Below are 16964 nucleotides of genomic sequence, written 5' to 3' on the forward strand. Positions count from 1 at the left end.
CCGCTGCGACCTCTCACTCCCAGCGAAACTGCTCCCGGGAGGGAGGGGAGTAGAAAAAGAACTGATCGTGTTGACAGCCAATCTAATGACACTACGACGCAACCGAGTTGACCGATTCAATCAACTTCAGCCAATGAGAGAGCAGTTGGAGCCTGCGTCATAGTTTGCCCCACCCTAACCCCTCCTTTCTGGACTCCGAGCTCAGTTCGCGCAGTAACAAATGAAGTGCGCGCTGCGACACCTTCCAGCTCGCCAGGCTCGGCCGCCATTTCCTCGCCTGGCTTAACGGTCCGGCCAATCCCAGCACGCATCGAGAAGGACTGAAGCTCCGCCAATCGGAGGCCGCCGATTCCGACTCATTGCCTCAGCCCGGCCCAATCCAGGCTTCGGCCCAGTCGCCCCCGACCCGCCCCCGCAGCGCCCTCTCTCCTCCCTCTTTGTGCGTCTCGCGCTGCCGCCGCTCGCCGCTTGCCGCCCGCCGCCTGAGGACGGGCTCCGCGCGCCTCGCGGTAGCGCAGTCGGGTTCCGTTCCCCCGAAGGTTCGCTAAGGAGAAGCCGCCACCGAGGAGGAGCCGCCGGTGCGGGTCCCCGGGGGCGCCATGGCGACCGGAGCGAACGCCACGCCGCTGGGTAAGCTGGGCTCCCCGGGCCTTCCATCCATTCCCGGGCCCAAAGGGGGCTTCGAGCAGGGGCCACCTCCTGCCCCCGGGCCTGGGGCGGGGCTTCTGGTGCCCGGGCCGCCGCCAACCCCGCCCGTGGGCTCTGTGAGGGCCCTCACCGCGGCCTTCCCCTTCGCGGCGCTGCCTCCTCCGCCGCCGCCGCCGCCCCCCCCGCCGCCTCCACCGCCCTCTCCGGGCTCCTCGTACCCGCCGCCGCAGCCGCCCCCTCCGCCGCCGCTCTACCAGCGCGTGTCGCCGCCGCCGCTGCCGCCGCCGCAGCCGCCGCGTCAGGATCAGCAGCCGGGTCCGGCCGGCGGCGGAGGAGGTGAGTCGGGCCGAGAGAGCGCGAAAGACGTCGCGCGAACGGGCCCGGCCAGCTGAGGGGCGCGCGGCGGCGGCGACGGCGGCTGCACGCGGCGGGGGCGCGCGCGCGCGCACGGGGAGGCCCTCGCGGAGGCGCCACGGGGTGCGCGGCCTGTTTCTAGTACCTCGAGTACGCACGCGCGCTGAGGAGAATTGGTGGGAGGGGGGGCGTAGTCGGGGCGGGTGGTTTGCCGTGCGCAGGCGCAGTGCGCTGCCAGGATAAGCAGTCTGACCAAAATGCTGGGAGTAGGGGACAGGGGTTCCCCTGTTGCCCTCTAGCTCCTGGTGTAGGGGAGGGGTGTGGAGGGGGTCGAGTGGCTAGACTGGGTGCTGGGTGTGTATGTCAGGAGGGTACGAAAGGGTTGAGTGATGACGTGGAACATCCTCTTCCTGCTTGTAGAGGAGTGTGAAAGGAAGAAAAGTACCCAGAATAGCTCCTCTATTTTGATTGTATGGCAGGTTTTCACTACAAAGAGCGAGCGAGTTTGAAAGTCTTAAGGGCATGGTCGGTTCAAACTCTGTTGTGGCTCCTGGCGGGGGTGGGGGGGATTTGTTTTTCCTAGTCTTCCTAAGTTTACCTTAGAGGAGTCCCATACATCTCGTATTTGGGGCTGCATCCCCTGGAAAGTAGAATGACACGTGTGTGCCAAATGCGTAGGGAGTGTCTGCTCATATATTGGGGAAGGAGGATTTGGCTACTGTTGTACAGTTCCTTTTCGTTGAACTTTTGGTGTGTCAGACGCTAAGTGTCCAACTGGCCAGAAGATTGGAAAACTGATCACGATTAAACTTTTGAAGAAGAAAAGTGATCTTGTTGATGAGTCCCGCCTTAGGTTTAGTCGTGTTCTAGCCCAATTAGAAAGGTGGGCTGGTGGAGGTGGAAAGCCAGCAGTCCCCCAGTGTAGCTTTATAAACATGTTCGGCTATTCATTCTACTCTTGTCTCCCCTGGGGCTTCTGAAGTATTGACGGATGATGTAGTGTATATCTTCTCAACACTTTATTTCCCTACCTGAAGCTTTATGCTTTTAAGATTTGTTATCTTGTGTACATAATTCACAGTTTCTCTGAAATGTTAACTTTTTGGACCAAGGTTCAGGTGCCCTTGTAGTGGCTATATATGCCTCTGATTTCTGAGATTTGTCTTCCATTCTTTGCCATTTACATTTTAGGTTAAGTTCTTGTTGTCACAATCTGCTGAGCTGCGTGTAATGTTTTAAGTATCCTGAACTGCCTGTTGGTAGTTTCTCTGGTGGGGTTGTACTTGGGTCTGATGGACTCTATTTGCCCTTAGACTTCCCAAGTAAGAAGCGGAAGAGAAGCCGCTGGAACCAAGACACAATGGAACAGAAGACGGTGATTCCAGGAATGCCTACAGTTATCCCCCCTGGACTTACTCGGGAACAAGAAAGAGCTTATATAGGTAAATATACGTTCTGCACCCAAATGCACTTTCAGATTTTTAATATTCTGGGTGACATTTTATCTGTTTTAGGTGTGATACTTTAAAGTTTTCTTTTTTGAGATAATGTGTGGTCAAGTGGGTTTTCACGACTTTGACATAATCAGTCCTTCAGTTTTTGCTCTGTGGGTCCTGCATTTGCAGCTCCTTGTTCTGGTCTGTTGGTAACAGCAGTGTTCTCTGTGAGTGCCAGGAAGGTAGACTGCCACTTAGGAGAAAGAATAGTCCCCCAGTTTAGAACCCTACCTTTTTCAGCTGCTGTTATTGCCAGTTGGTGAGGTGAGTGTCTTATTCTTCTCTGGACACAGCCCCAGTGGAGAACACTGCAGGTATTGTAAAACCAGATACCTTTTTCACAGCATGGCCTTTCACCATAATTTCATATTCCTCCCTTTCCCTAAAATGTGGTCTTTTTACTTTTTATAGGTACTTTCTGAAAGGAAAAAACCCTCAATTTTATCAAAAAGTGGTTCTGAAAGTGTTTACAGTGCACCCCCTTTATACTATTTTGTTGAGTTTAACCTTTCCTTCAGCATTTTTTCTGGTGTGGTCTTTGGAGAGCTGTCTTAAAATGAGGGCTCTTGGTGGTGACTCCTAGAGAACTCTGCTGGGAAAGGGACACTGCTTGGGTACGGAATGAGGAGGCAGGGTACAAGATCTTCAGTGTTGGGGGATTTTTACGATTAATAATGAGTGTCCACAGTGGAAATGAACTTAACCTCAAAATTACCTTTTTTAAAATATAAGGTTTTTAATGCAAGTTTGACCTTTATTCATGTTACCTGCGCAGCGGTCTCAAAAAGTTAACTTGATAAACATTTCCTACTAACCAGATAAATACCCCCTTGGAGTAAATTAGGACAATGGTTTCCTATCTCCATGAGGCCATGGCCTTCACAAATAAAAGCTTCAAGGCTGGCATGTTGTTATTCTTGAGGATTGTGATGTCTTACATCTTTTAGACTGCTGAGAATTTTGAGGTGTTGGAATTATCTAATCGCAGTACTAATATTTTTCTTTCTCTATTATTCATATCTACTCCCACCTACTCTCTTATGTCTCATATTAGACAGGTCTGGATCTTCACAACCTTGTAAAAATGTCCCTTGTGGAACAATATTGCAAGAATATAAGCAGACTTAGAAAATGGGAAAACAAATTCATTCTTCTACATCTCCAGGTCTCTTCCTGTGGAGGGAGTTAACACACTGAGCCCTAAGGGCTATTTGTAGCTAGAATCAAAGCAAGGGCTGATGTAAATCTCCACTCCAAGGGAGATGGTGGCTTTTTAATTTAAGTGCCAGCTATTGTCTCAAATCAGACCCCACTCCTCGATAGTCCAGTTAAGAGGAGGACTGCTTACCTCCCATGAAGGTGACTTTCTCCTTGAGTTGTTGAGCTTAATACTTACCTGCCAAGCCAGAACTTTCTGGCATCAAAGAGCTTAGGGAGCCATGTGTGTTCTGTCTTTCACAGTACACACTGCCTTATACAGCATGCCCCCCGTATTTTTTCAATATTAATGTGGATTTTCACTTCTTCAGAGTTAGAATGGGTGTACGGTGTAGCCTGTGGGATATATTTAAAATTAGAAGGGTATTTTGGGTTAGACGTGTATTAAACTCATCTTGAAGTTAGTACAACTTTAGCCCAACCCAGTAAGACTTGCTCTTACTAGAGATGCCTGCGCAGAGCTCTCAGATGCTACAAAGGTAAGAAATAGGTGATCACTCAGCACGCTGAAGAAAGTGATCTGGTTCTGCGGGTCCCAATATTTTGAGTAAGCAGCTGGGTAGCATTTCCCTGGAGTTACTGAACTTTTGTGAAACCCTCATCTCTTTTTCATGTACAGCCTCATTTGTCAAGGTCTGAGGGCCACACCATTCTCCTTGACCCACACTTTCCGTCCTCTACACCCCTACTTTTATTCCCACATAAGGAGCAAGTCTAAAAACAGACTTCTTGCATCTTTACCATTACTGGTTTCTTAAGGTGTATGGATTGTCATCTAAAGTTTGAATAAAAGCACAAGGTATTGGGAGATCCTTATATTAAGGATCTGGTTGTACAGAAAGTATGAATTTCTATGAGGTCTTGAATTGTTTATTAAATGTTTTGTTTAAGGAATTTTAAGCCTGATATCAATGAAAATGATCTTTGCTCAACTGGTATTTTTCCTTGTCCCACATTAATTGGGTCTTATTTTGGGTTATGCTTAGTATTTAATGAAGAAAAATTAACTCTAAAGAGTCTTGCTCTCAAGAAATAAATTTGGTGGGAACGGGATATCAGTGATAATGTACTTGTTGATTCCGGGTGCCAATTGTTAATAGCAAGCCTTGGTGAGGAGGGAGAGGTGAAACACCTAATAATTGCTCTGATGTTAGCCTTAGTGAATAGTCTATACTGCTAACCCCTCTTCCAACAAACTGTTTGCTTCCTTAAGTGATAACCATTTTGAAGTGAAAAATACCTGTAGATGTAAATGGACTCCTGCCGATAGGTGGTTGGGAGTGTTTGCCTCAATGTGTTCACTGATCAATCGTCCCTTTCAAAGTCTCCGAGTTCTTCATGCTTGTTGTTGAGATTTGAGATGTTTTTTGGTAACATTGTCTTTTTTCCATCCTTTTTTTTCTTTCCTAACCTGGTTTCTTCCAGTGCAACTGCAGATAGAAGACCTGACTCGTAAACTGCGCACAGGAGACCTGGGCATCCCCCCTAACCCTGAGGACAGGTTGGGAAACAGTTTTAACCAGCTGACAGTAACGCTTTTACCTTTTTCTCAATACGTTTTACTGGTGGCAACATATTGTGTCAGTTCGATAAAATCCTAGTAAGACGACTGGTACTCTGACATTCTGGGGTATAGGGTTTAATTAGTAATATATATGATCAGTCATCAGTTAGAAAATTGGAATGAAACTTACTAGCAGAATTAAAAATTGCAGGAAAATGGACAACTGGTTTCCAATTGGTAAGCATGTATACTTTAACCTGATTTGCCCACCTGTAGGGACAGTGAGGTGGGCCATTAACCAGCCTTTTCAGTACCTGCTTTGGCTGAAAGCCCAGGTGTAGAGTTTTTCTCACAGGTACACGATGCAGGGATTTAAGAATATTTTTGAGCATCACTGAATTTGAGCAGGCCAGAAACTTTCAATCTGGTCAGCTCATTGCTGCAATCTTCCCTGCTCATGGTTTTGAGATGGTTTTAAAATAGATGAGATTTCTAACCAACTTCCTTCACTACCAGTTAACTTTCAGCCTTGGCCATTGCCTGGGGGTTTTCGGAGGGGCCAGAATACTCAACCTGTTTTGGGAAGGCAACCCTAAATCACTATTACCCCTCGCCCCCCACTTTTAAGGGGGAGGTGGTCCTCAAACAGCTGTGGTCATGTTATTTCAGTTTCCAGTTTCACCTATGAAGGGAAAGTCTAATAAGGGAAATGGCTTTTGAAACAATTTTATTGGTGGTCCGAAGAGCTAAAATCTGGTCCATTTAATTGGAAGGGCAATGAAACTTCTCTTAGTCCATGTAGCAGAGTTGAAAAGACTTTGCTTTAAAAAAGATTGTTTTTTGGCTTTTGTTATACAATTAATATCTTGTTACATCAGAAAGATGTAATGATTTTAGAGGCCACCCTCTTAGACATTTTTCTGCTGCCCTTTGCCAGGAAACAAATTTATTGACTTTAACTTTATATTATTTTTTTCACCTGTAGATTTTGGTTGGAGGGTTGTGTTTTGTATTTCTTGACGATTTTTAAGATTTGCTTTGTAGGTTGTTGTAGACCACAACTGTTTAGTGCCTTTTTGGCCTTTTTTCTTCAATACTACATTTACAGGTTACCAGGCAATTCCTCAAAAGGTTGAATTTTTAACAAACCTTTGCTTCCTGGAGAACTGGGGTTAGAACTTAGTTGATTTATATGATGCCTACTCAAAGTGAAGAAGTTGGGTCAATCTAACCTTTAGAATATCAGCTTTTGCCTTTCACATTCATAATTTGGAAAGAGGTTAAACTGGTATGAGGCCTTTAAATGACCATTTTGTACTGGTAAAACTTATTTTGGTGATTAGCTAGAAATGCTTCATTCTAGATAGTAATCAGGTGGGAATTAGAAATGTCAAGCATGCTAGAAATAAAACCAGAGCAGACTTTTTCTCCCTTGTATTCAGAGTCCCTAATGCCTGATTGGTTTTTGCCTTTGAGCCCAGGTTGGAGGGAAATGCATGAGATTCTTACCTTAATAAGATTATTTGTAAAGAAGGTGTATTTTTAATATTAAGCCACTTTATGCCATTTTGATGTTGCTTAAGCTGCACAGTTAAAAATGTTTTAAAATTGCTTGTAGATTTAAATGTATAAGGTGATAGTCTAATAAGCTGGGGTATGTTTGCTTTTGTTCACTATTATTGGATTGTGCTAACAGTGTATACAAATGCTAGAAACGGAGGTGTCATTTTAGCCGTCATTAGCCATGAACAAACCTGACCTTTTATTCCATCGTGTGTGTAACGGATGACATGGTTCCCTTTAGGCTGAAGACAGTGGGCGCAGCCGAGTTCAGTCCTTGCTCTCCAACTAGGCAAGGTTCTCAACTAAACCAAGGGTGTAGGAATCTTGACTACTTTCAGGATGTTTTTTTAATAACTTGATGCACATGGTCTCTTCCCTTCTTGCAGCTGCTACTAAATTTTCATTCAGAATATCAAGCTATGGTCCTTTTTGTAATCTTAACTCAGAGTTCTAGGAGTATAACCTCTCTTTTTATCACCGCAAAATCCAGCTGTGGTAAACTGACTATTTTATCATTACTATTTTTCACTTGTAGCAACAGCATTTTACTCCTTAAAAAGAGAGAGAGAAAGAGAGAGAAATCTGCTTTCTGGACTTGTAAACTCTGGTGGAGAATCATAGGTTTTCCCCTTGCTGTTTGCAGGTTCAGACCTTAGACAAGTATTTGACCAAATCTGCATTTGCAGCCTCTCTCAGAAGCTGCTTTTAGCACTTTAACATTTTTCTCTACCCAGACTCCCCAACCTCGAACAAAACAGGTTGACTCCTGGGCCTTGGACACAGCCAGTCAGGCCATTGAAGGAAAAGCAGAGATGATGCCTTGAACCACCTCTCCATTGTGGGGGCCAAGTAGCTGCAGTAGCCTTGAGTCCTAGCTGCATTGGATTAAAGAGCTCACACTTACTCTGTGGTAGTAGGGGTGCAGACACTTCCCTGATAGGACATGAGCTCTGCAAGAGTTAACACTTTACCTAAACTTGGGGTTTCCATGGTTCATAAAGTTGAAATATTGTACAATTTTTTGCAAAGGATAAAAATCCTTATTTGGCAAGAAGACTCCAGAGAATACTGTCCTTGCCATTTGCAGTCCAGACTTTCCCCCAGAAGGACAAGCTTTTTCCCCCTCCTCATTTTTAAAAGCAAAATCTTTTTTTTTTTTTTTCCTTTCTCACACACACACACACACGCCAGTCCTCCTAATACTAAGCCAGCTTCCATCTCCCCATTCCACACGATCTTGAATAGCACACGTTATGGTCGGTTCCTCCGAAGAGTGTTGTGTTAGGGTCTGAGGCAGAGAGCTGGGGGATACTTATTATAGCCTGTGTGGGAATGACAGCAAGGTGAAGGTAGAGCAGTAACGGTGGTCTGTTTCCCACAGGTCCCCTTCCCCTGAGCCCATCTACAATAGCGAGGGGAAGCGGCTTAACACGCGTGAGTTCCGCACCCGCAAAAAGCTGGAAGAGGAGCGGCATAACCTCATCACAGAAATGGTTGCTCTCAACCCTGATTTCAAACCACCTGCAGATTACAAGTAAGCAGAGGGGCTGGGTTGTCTGGGAAAGAACACATGCAGATTGTGCGTGACCTGGCACAACAGTTTTGATACTAACTTCTTACCACTTATTCCCAGTCACCTGTAATTAACACATGGTGTCAAGGGTTCTAGATGAGCCATTGTCACCTCTCAGAAATGTGCAGAGTCAATGAGTCTTTTCTTTCTTAGACCTCCAGCAACACGTGTGAGTGATAAAGTAATGATACCACAAGATGAGTATCCAGAAATCAACTTTGTGGGGCTGCTAATTGGGCCCAGGTAAGTAACTTCTAGTTTATGGGATATAGAATTCCTAAGAACCTATGAGGCGTGTCAGTCTTGTGCCAAATTGGGTGCCATTGCTGGCACCTTCCTCTTTTTGGTAGGACCTTCACTTTGGCTGAGTTCATGCCTTTCTGTGAGAAAAATATCTTTAACTTCCTCATTTTACTGCAGAGAAGTCAGAGCTTGAGGGTTGCTGTGGCTGACCTTAGAGATCATGGATCTCTTGGTGGAAAATCCAATTCTTTTCAGTTGTGGTCTTCTGCAAGTGTGTCATAAGCCTCCCTTCTGTCCCCTCTGGCATATGAATTTGCATTCCAGGTATATAACAACTCACATTTTTTTTGCCTCTGATAGAGGGAACACGTTGAAGAACATAGAGAAGGAGTGTAATGCCAAGATTATGATCCGGGGGAAAGGGTCTGTGAAAGAAGGGAAAGTTGGGCGCAAAGATGGCCAGATGTTGCCGGGAGAAGATGAGCCACTTCATGCCCTGGTTACTGCCAATACCATGGAGAATGTGAAGAAAGCAGTAGAACAGGTAAGGGAGTCAGAAGGGAAGCTTCCTGCCAGAAATGTAGGTGTTGGTCTTAGTGCTTATGTAACTGCCCATTGTGTTTCCATTAGATAAGAAACATTCTGAAGCAGGGTATTGAGACCCCTGAGGACCAGAATGATCTACGGAAGATGCAGCTTCGGGAGTTGGCTCGTTTAAATGGGACCCTTCGGGAAGATGATAACAGGTACGTGATCAGTTTAGAGCAGAGTACACGGACACCTGAAGAGCCTATGGAAGTAGGGGGAGCTTGGCCTTCGCCCTTGAGTTGACTTTTTCTCTCTCAACAGGATCTTAAGACCCTGGCAGAGCTCAGAGACCCGCAGCATTACCAATACCACAGTGTGTACCAAGTGTGGAGGGGCTGGCCACATTGCTTCTGATTGCAAATTCCAAAGGTGAGGGGCTGCAGTTGTGGTTTGCAGGTAGCCTGTGGTGTACAAAACAGGTCCTTAGCTCATTGGTTGGTTTCCATTAACCAGTGGACCCAAGAGAAGCTTTCTGTGAATGTGGTCCGTAATGGTGTGATTTAAAGCTGAGGATAATTAGGAACAGCCTATGCAGAACACCCCTATTTATTTGCTCATCTTGAGCCCCGGGAAACTGGAGACTTCCATTCTGGTTATGTGTTTTTACTGTGGCTCAATATTAAATTAAGTGCCTTTTTTGTTGTTGAAGATTGGTTTAAGACGACTAAACAATGTAAAGATTTTGACCAGTTGCAAACCAGCACTTTTTAGTAACATTTTCTACTTTGGGTGGATTTGTTAAGGAAGTTCTGGCTGTTGTGTTCCAGCGCTGTGTAGATTTCCTTCCCTCAGGCTGGCAATGCAGAATTTGATTAAACTTGCTACTTGGAAGAACCTGCACTTTCCTGGCTGGCAGGGTTGGTTGTGGTCTGAGGCTCAGTGTCTCCTCTCTTCTTGCCTCAGGGGTCTCTGCTGTGGCAGGGGTACATGTAATTCCCAGATGCAGAGCTGGGCACACAACTGAAGAGCTGATGAGACTGTTTTGGGGAAGATGTTAGAAACAATGATTCAGTTCCTCAGAACTTCCTCTGTATAAATCCCTCAGGGTCAAAGTTTCCTTCTTAATGATTTCCTCTCTCTTTGTGTCCCCCACCCCACCATCAGGCCCGGTGACCCCCAATCAGCTCAGGATAAAGCACGGATGGATAAAGAGTATTTGTCCCTTATGGCTGAACTGGGCGAAGCACCCGTGCCAGCATCTGTGGGCTCCACCTCCGGACCTGCCAGCACGCCTCTGGCCAGTGCCCCTCGGCCTGCTGCTCCGGCCAACAACCCCCCTCCGCCGGTGAGCTTCAGGAGCTGGTTCTTGTGGCCTAGCCCCCCGTCTTCCTCAGATACTGGGGGCTGTGGCCAAGTACTTTAGACATGGCTGGCAACATTGTTCTTCCGGGATGTCAGGATGTTTGGGGACCTCACCTTGGGAAGATTCTGTCCTTGTGTGTTGGTCCTCCGGCATAGCCGAAAAGAACAATGTTGCCACCAGGGGGAGCAGGCAGGGATGTTGGCGGGAAATGCTCTCACATAGTCTCTCATGTCCACCACTCAGAGCCGCCCACCCTGGATGAATTCTGGCCCTTCAGAGAGTCGGCCCTACCACGGCATGCATGGCGGTGGTCCTGGTGGGCCTGGAGGTGGCCCCCACAGCTTCCCACATCCATTGCCCAGCCTGGCAGGTGGCCATGGTGGACATCCCATGCAGCACAACCCTAATGGACCCCCACCCCCTTGGATGCAGCCGCCGCCGCCACCGATGAACCAGGGCCCCCACCCACCTGGGCACCATGGCCCTCCTCCAATGGGTAAGTAAGTGTCAGACCAGAAACCTTTGGGCTTTGGGATAAGCAAGGGTTACAGCACATCATGGTGAACTAGAAGTAGTTCTCAAAAGTGGCTGAGTACTGCACTGAGTCTTTTGTCAAGACTTGGTCTCCAAAGGAGCAAGACTCCATTCCAGTTCAGGAACGGATTTCTGTGTGGGGTAGGCACAGGCCTGCCTCATGGGCAGACTTTCCAGAGCTGCTCTTGCAAGAGGAGTGACAGCACGCTGTGTGACTGAATAAGCTGTTGGTGGGGGCGCCCTCCCTGGCCAGTTCAAATGTCCTGCTAAGTCCCTGCTCTTTCCTTCCATCAAGATCAGTACCTGGGAAGTACGCCTGTGGGCTCTGGGGTCTATCGCCTGCATCAAGGAAAAGGTAATGGAGCCAACCTGACATCTGTCAGTTGTGGGGCGGCACCTAGGCCTGGAAATGAATGGGGGTCTGTCTCACGTGTCCCAGAGGCCTCAACCTTTCCTTTACTTACCTGTAGGTATGATGCCGCCGCCGCCTATGGGCATGATGCCGCCGCCGCCGCCGCCGCCCAGTGGGCAGCCCCCGCCCCCACCCTCTGGTCCTCTTCCCCCATGGCAACAGCAGCAGCAGCAACCTCCGCCGCCCCCTCCGCCCAGCAGCAGTATGGCTTCCAGTACCCCCTTGCCATGGCAGCAAAGTGAGTGGCATATTTTGGGCTTGTGGGGGTGGGTGGGATGGGGGGGTGGGGCTGAGAGGCATGAGAAAACCTCACAGCTCACACAGGCAGGCCGGTACCTTGGGGTGAGACTCTGATCTCTGCTGGGGGTGTAAACAGAAAGGGCCTTGTGGTCCCTGGGGGGGTCTCGGGGAGGAGATCTGATGTTTGATGTGGTTGTGTCTGGGGGCCTGGAGGGGGGCCTGCCATAGTAGGTAGGGCGCCAGGAATCCAGGCTCTCAGCGGCTGAGTGAGCTGGCTGGCTCCAGCCCGTTCATGTGGCCGGGGCGGGTGGCGCTGCATGCATGTTCTGGAGAGGGATGTGATTGGGGCCTGAGAGACTGCAGGGATGGGACCTGGCAGTGGGGAGAGTAGCTGTGGCCTTGAGGTTGAATGTGCCGTTCGGTGGTGGCGGCGGATGGGCGGAGGGATGTCAGAGCCGGTTCTTGTGTCTGGTACCTTCCCGTCAGCCCTCCCTGGGGGCATTGGTGACAAAGGGCTTACTCCGTTAAGCCCAGAGACCTCGAGGCTGACCCCAGGGTAGTCCTTGCCCACCCCTTCACTCCCCATCACCAGGACAGCCCCGCCCGCCCGCCCCCCACCACCGTACCGCATGCCAAGCAAGGAGCAGGCGCCTCTCGCCCCCATCCCAAGGCAGCAGCCGCAGAGAACCGCGGTGTGCCCCCGCGCGTGTGACCTTGGGCTTCTTTACCACCCCAGATACGACGACTACCACCACGAGCGCTGGCACAGGGTCCATCCCGCCATGGCAACAGCAGCAGGCGGCTGCCGCAGCTTCTCCAGGAGCCCCTCAGATGCAAGGCAACCCCACTATGGTGCCCCTGCCCCCCGGGGTCCAGCCGCCTCTGCCGCCCGGGGCCCCTCCCCCTCCGCCGCCTCCGCCGCCTGGTTCCGCCGGCATGATGTATGCCCCACCCCCCCCTCCTCCGCCTCCCATGGACCCTTCTAACTTTGTCACCATGATGGGCATGGGGGTGGCGGGCATGCCGCCCTTCGGGATGCCTCCAGCTCCCCCACCGCCTCCACCACAGAACTAGACTCGGTTTTTTAAGAAAATATATATTATATAGAGAGAGAATTGGTCTCGTTTAAACACACGCCGAACCTCACCATATGGAGCCAGACACTGGGACGCACGCATGTGATTGGGTGCACGCATGTGTGTGTGTGCACGCACCGGGCTGGGCCAAGTGACTGAGGACTCGCTTGGGTACGGGCAGGTGGTAGTAGGGGCGCCAGCTTGTGCTTTCCTGGCGCCCCGTAGCATCGAGTGTCTTCTTTGTCTTTCTCTCCTCACCCAACTCCCTTTGCCTCTTCCCAAACCGGGCCGCCAGGATCCCTCCCCGCAGCGGCGATGGCCCGAGCCATGAGAGTGAGGACTTTCCGCGCCCATTGGTGACCCTTCCAGGCAGACAGCCTCAGCAGCGCCCCTGGTGGACAGGATGGTTCGGCAAAGCAGCCTGAGTTATTTTTGTGGATGGAATCGGAACACGCTGGCTCCATATTGTGAAATTTTTATTAATTTTTTTCTTTTTCCTTTGTTATTTCCTTATCTCTTCCTTTCTTCAGACTCCGTCCAAGGAGACGCTCTCCCCGGTCTTCTGCTGCAATCAGATTCCTTTTTCTTTTCTCCATTCCTCACTCTTCTCTTTCCAAGAAGAGAGGAGCAAATGGTTTTAGGCAAAGGCCTTGGTCACTAATATCAGGCTGGTTGGGAGGGGGGTGTTCCTTGGTTCTAAGATTTCCAAGGGGCCATAGCCACCCTGAGGTTTTTTGTTTTCATTTTCATTTTTTAAAGTGTGGAGTTTTGTCTCTGCTACCCTCATAGAATGAATAGTGGCTTAATCTCTAGGTCCGAGGTCCACATCCATCCTGACACCCCTGCCAGCGGTAGGCGTGGCTACTCAAGCCACCTTGGGCTTGTCTGCCGGTCCGGAGAGTTGTTTCCACGTTCCCAGAGCACCTAAGCTGCCTCCTATTCCATTTGTTCCTCTCCTTCCTGGAAGGCTTCATTTTAAATTTTCTTTTAATCCTAAATGTCTGGATGTTTTTGCAGTGTCTAGGGTGTTGAGTCCCTTGTTTTTCGTTCTGCTTTTTTCCCCCCTTTTCATGGAGTGATTATGTTGACAATAATGTATAACGCGCGTTCTCTTCACTGGTTTATCTGCAGAAATTTCTCTGGGCTTTTTTTTTTTTTCTGTGTATGATTCAACACTGCGTTAAAGGGGGATGTTCCATTGAATAAAAGAGCAGTGTGGTTTTCTGGGTCTGTTTCTTTATTTTTCTCTTAACCCGCCCCCCGCCCTCCCCCCCCCCCAGCCATGCATCAGCACCAAGGTTACCTATGTTCAGCCTGAGGCCACCCCAGTTGTCCCCCCTTTCCCTGGGGAACCTGTGGGATACTGCTAGCTAAGGAAGCCCTCTGCCTACCTCCCTGTGTGGCTTTGCTGGGGGAAGCAGAGTGTGTGGGCGTCCCTACCACCTCCCTCGTGTGTACTAGTTAACACCTGAGACCCAGGTTCCCCTCCCTAGTTACCCTTCATCCTCCTGGTCCCTGTCCTTTTGAAGGCATCTCCCTGGAGCTGAGACCCCCCCCCCCGCCCCCCGCCCAACATTTGATGAGCTCCAGTTGTGATTTGTGCCTGGGAGCTGCCACCTGACTAAGGCCCTGGGCCTAGGGAGGCATCAGCACTAAAGGTCAAGCTAACTAATCCCGCCTGTCGGACACAGCAGCTAAAATTAAAATCGCCAAGTGGCTTTTCTTTCTCTGCTGGTGACTTGCAGCCTGCCAGCACTGCAGGCTTTGGGGAGTGGTGGGGGCAAGAGAAAGTGCCCCACCTTGTGCTCTGTAAGCACTTCTTTATGAAGAGCCTCAGGCTGTATTCTTTCATGTCTGGACAGTGCCTCTGTGGCACGAGAGAAATTCATGTCCAGTCTCCCTGAGGTAGCGTCCTTGCCCTGCTGCACCGCCCCGGGAGAGCTGGCCTTTCCCCGGCTGCCTTTCCTTCAGGGAGGCTAAGGCGTGGGACGAGACAGCAAGCTCCTGCTGCTCCCAGCAGCTGACCAGTGGGGACAGCTCTGGCCTGGGCTGCTTTCCAGCTTGAAGCCGGAGCTGGCCACTGTTGATGTGGAGCAAAGCCCGGGCACCTGCACCCCCTCAGGCTGTTCTTTGCCGTAGGCTTGTAGGGCTAAGGAAGCCTTAGGGAATTGAGTGGGTTCCCTAACCCAGCTCTAAGCCTCAGTTGACTAAAAGGAGAAAAAAACCTTTGTCCCTAACTGATGGAATGAAGGCAGGGCTCAGGACTGGCTTCCTTCTTTGACCTTGGCTTCACCTCATTGCTTCCCCACAAGCTCGGTTTCCCTGGTGGGCTCATTGGGCGGTTAATTAGCTCTTTGAAGCTCTGGAAGAGGCAAAGTGGCGCTATGTGGGTTTTAGAAATAAAATCAATAAATGACTTAACCACAACCCAGCTATCTCCTCTGTCTCTCTCCCCTGGGGCCAGCTCCATTCCTGTGCTCGCTCCCTCCCTGCTCCCCGCCAGCAGCTTTTAAGGTTTTGGAGAGCAACAAAGTGCCTGCCTGAAGGCATCAGTCTTGGGCCTTCCTCCAAGCCGCTCCAGACCCTGAAATGGAGGAGAGACTGTGGGCAGGCTTGGCCCTCAGAATGGCAGCAAGACACCTGCCTTTGGGGCAGAATGGGGAGCAGTGGGGAACTGAGGAACGCTCCCCCACCTGCCCAGTGACAGCCAGGGTGGGGAAAGGCCCTCTGCGGGACCAGCTACAGAGGACCGGGCACCCCTTGTCCCTGTGCTGCTGCTGCCGCCCCCCCCTGCCCCCCCGCCCGCCCACCCACAAGAGCTTGTGATGGGAACACCAGCTGGGGAAGGTCAGTGTTAGGGCTCTGTTACTGAGACCCAGCCAAGTGCCCTGCAGAGACCCAAGGCTGGCCCAGGGAAGGAGGCAGGATTTCTGGTGAGAAACCTAGTCAGACAGACAACCTGAGGTGAGTCAGTTCCTCTGAACTAACGTGCTTCCAGGATTCCTTAAGATACATGCACACGCAACACTAGGGAGTGAAGAAACGGGGGAATCCAGTGAAGGAGAAATAGGGCAGTTTGAGCCTTCAACATTTCACCCTGCTGGGTTGGGGCATCAAAGGGAAAAGAGCTTGGAAACAGTTGGGAGTCACTGGCACAACAAAAGACTGAAAGAACCCACAAGAAAGGCAGTTAAAGGAGTAAAAAGTACATCTGTTTCCCAGTAGAAACAGGATATGTCCCAGTTTAGCGAGTGCCTTGAGTGCAGAGGAAGGATGAGAACTGAATTGATAAGCAGGAAGAGGGCCTCGGGCCAACTGCTGGGAAAGGATGGATTGAGTTAACTTGGGGAGCTGGATAAAAAGATGGGAGTGGTTTGTTGGGAGCACATCCTTAGTGGCAGGAAAAGAAAGTCTTACAGGCCATTAGGGGTCATGCAAAGGTCTGTGGGGCCAAAGTGTGCTGCCCAAATTGGGGCGTGAGGTGACAGCATGCATCACTGGTGTCGCTTGCTGAGGGATGACTGCCAAAGAACCTGAGCTCTGCCTCACCCAGCGCCCTGCAGAAAGCACAGGCCACTAAGCCCCGCGCAGCGGCCTGGGGGACGGCGGGGCAAGGCTGCTCAGAGGCCCGGCCCTCAAGGCCGAGGATGGCAGCTAAGAAAGGCCCAGAGTGCAGCTAAGCATTCTTTTTTTGGAAGTGTAACGTATAAAAGACTTCGAAAAGAAAACAGTTCTTTCCCTTTGGACCGTTTCCCTCCACTGCAAAGCATGACACTGTGGAAGACCAGCACAGCGATGCTGTTTTCGGGCAGGGGCAGAGAAGGGATTGGGGACCAGAAAGCCTGGGTAGGACTTGCAGTTCAGCCCCCGCACTGAGCTGTAGTTAGGCTGCAGCACTGAGGACTGGCTGTGCTGTGGCTCAGAAAGTCCTCAGGGAAAAACCTGGCCTTCCCTGGACCAGCCTCTCAGCAGCATTCTGCAGTTGTCCAGGCCTATGACCTTCTTCAGTCCTCAGACCAGAACACCAAGTTCCTCCCCTCCACTGGCCCACCACCCCAGGAGGCCTGGGCAGCCTTTGAAATAGCACAAGGCCTTGGGCTCCCTTTGCTCGAAGAAGAAAGCGGGATCTGAAGTTGGCCTCCACAAGACTTAGAAATTTTATTTGAGTCCAAGGCTCAGAAAAGGAAAGCAACCAGCCTAAGGTCACACAGC

At 50.1% G+C, this 16964-nt stretch overlaps 1 protein-coding gene across 12 annotated transcripts; it reads left to right on the forward strand.

The window, feature by feature from the left end:
* Positions 1 to 203: 203 nt before the first annotated feature.
* On the forward strand, positions 204 to 13958 carry SF1 (splicing factor 1). Of its 12 annotated transcripts, none has more exons than XM_054570919.1 (14): positions 204 to 984; positions 2316 to 2444; positions 5142 to 5217; positions 8165 to 8317; positions 8510 to 8599; positions 8960 to 9143; positions 9230 to 9345; positions 9449 to 9556; positions 10292 to 10472; positions 10713 to 10986; positions 11320 to 11379; positions 11495 to 11674; positions 12413 to 12617; positions 13048 to 13958. In XM_054570919.1, the coding sequence occupies exons 1-14, from the start codon at positions 600 to 602 to the stop codon at positions 13175 to 13177; spliced, it is 2271 nt and encodes a 756-aa protein (XP_054426894.1). In that variant the 5' UTR covers positions 204 to 599; the 3' UTR covers positions 13178 to 13958. The 12 variants fall into 12 exon arrangements, with proteins under 12 accessions (XP_054426894.1, XP_054426893.1, XP_054426895.1 ...); XM_054570926.1 differs by having other exon boundaries at positions 209 to 630; positions 10713 to 10990; XM_054570922.1 differs by having other exon boundaries at positions 209 to 630.
* The last annotated feature ends 3006 nt before the right edge of the window (positions 13959 to 16964 follow it).

The sequence above is a fragment of the Pteronotus mesoamericanus genome, unplaced genomic scaffold (assembly GCF_021234165.1).
Source record: "Pteronotus mesoamericanus isolate MK-2021 breed Mesoamerican mustached bat unplaced genomic scaffold, CSHL_Meso_final contig_214, whole genome shotgun sequence".
Taxonomy (NCBI): Eukaryota; Metazoa; Chordata; class Mammalia; order Chiroptera; family Mormoopidae; genus Pteronotus; species Pteronotus mesoamericanus.

What these genes read in the sequence shown, in the direction of transcription:
- SF1 (XM_054570918.1), top strand. Translation starts at nt 600, where the DNA reads ATGGCGACCGGAGCGAACGCCACGCCGCTGGGTAAGCTGGGCTCCCCG. An exon ending in GGGCTGCTAATTGGGCCCAG is followed by an intron (nt 8,600 to 8,959) that starts GTAAGTAACTTC and finishes TGCCTCTGATAG; the next exon opens with AGGGAACACGTTGAAGAACA. An exon ending in CCCCTTGCCATGGCAGCAAA is followed by an intron (nt 11,675 to 12,412) that starts GTGAGTGGCATA and finishes TTACCACCCCAG; the next exon opens with ATACGACGACTACCACCACG.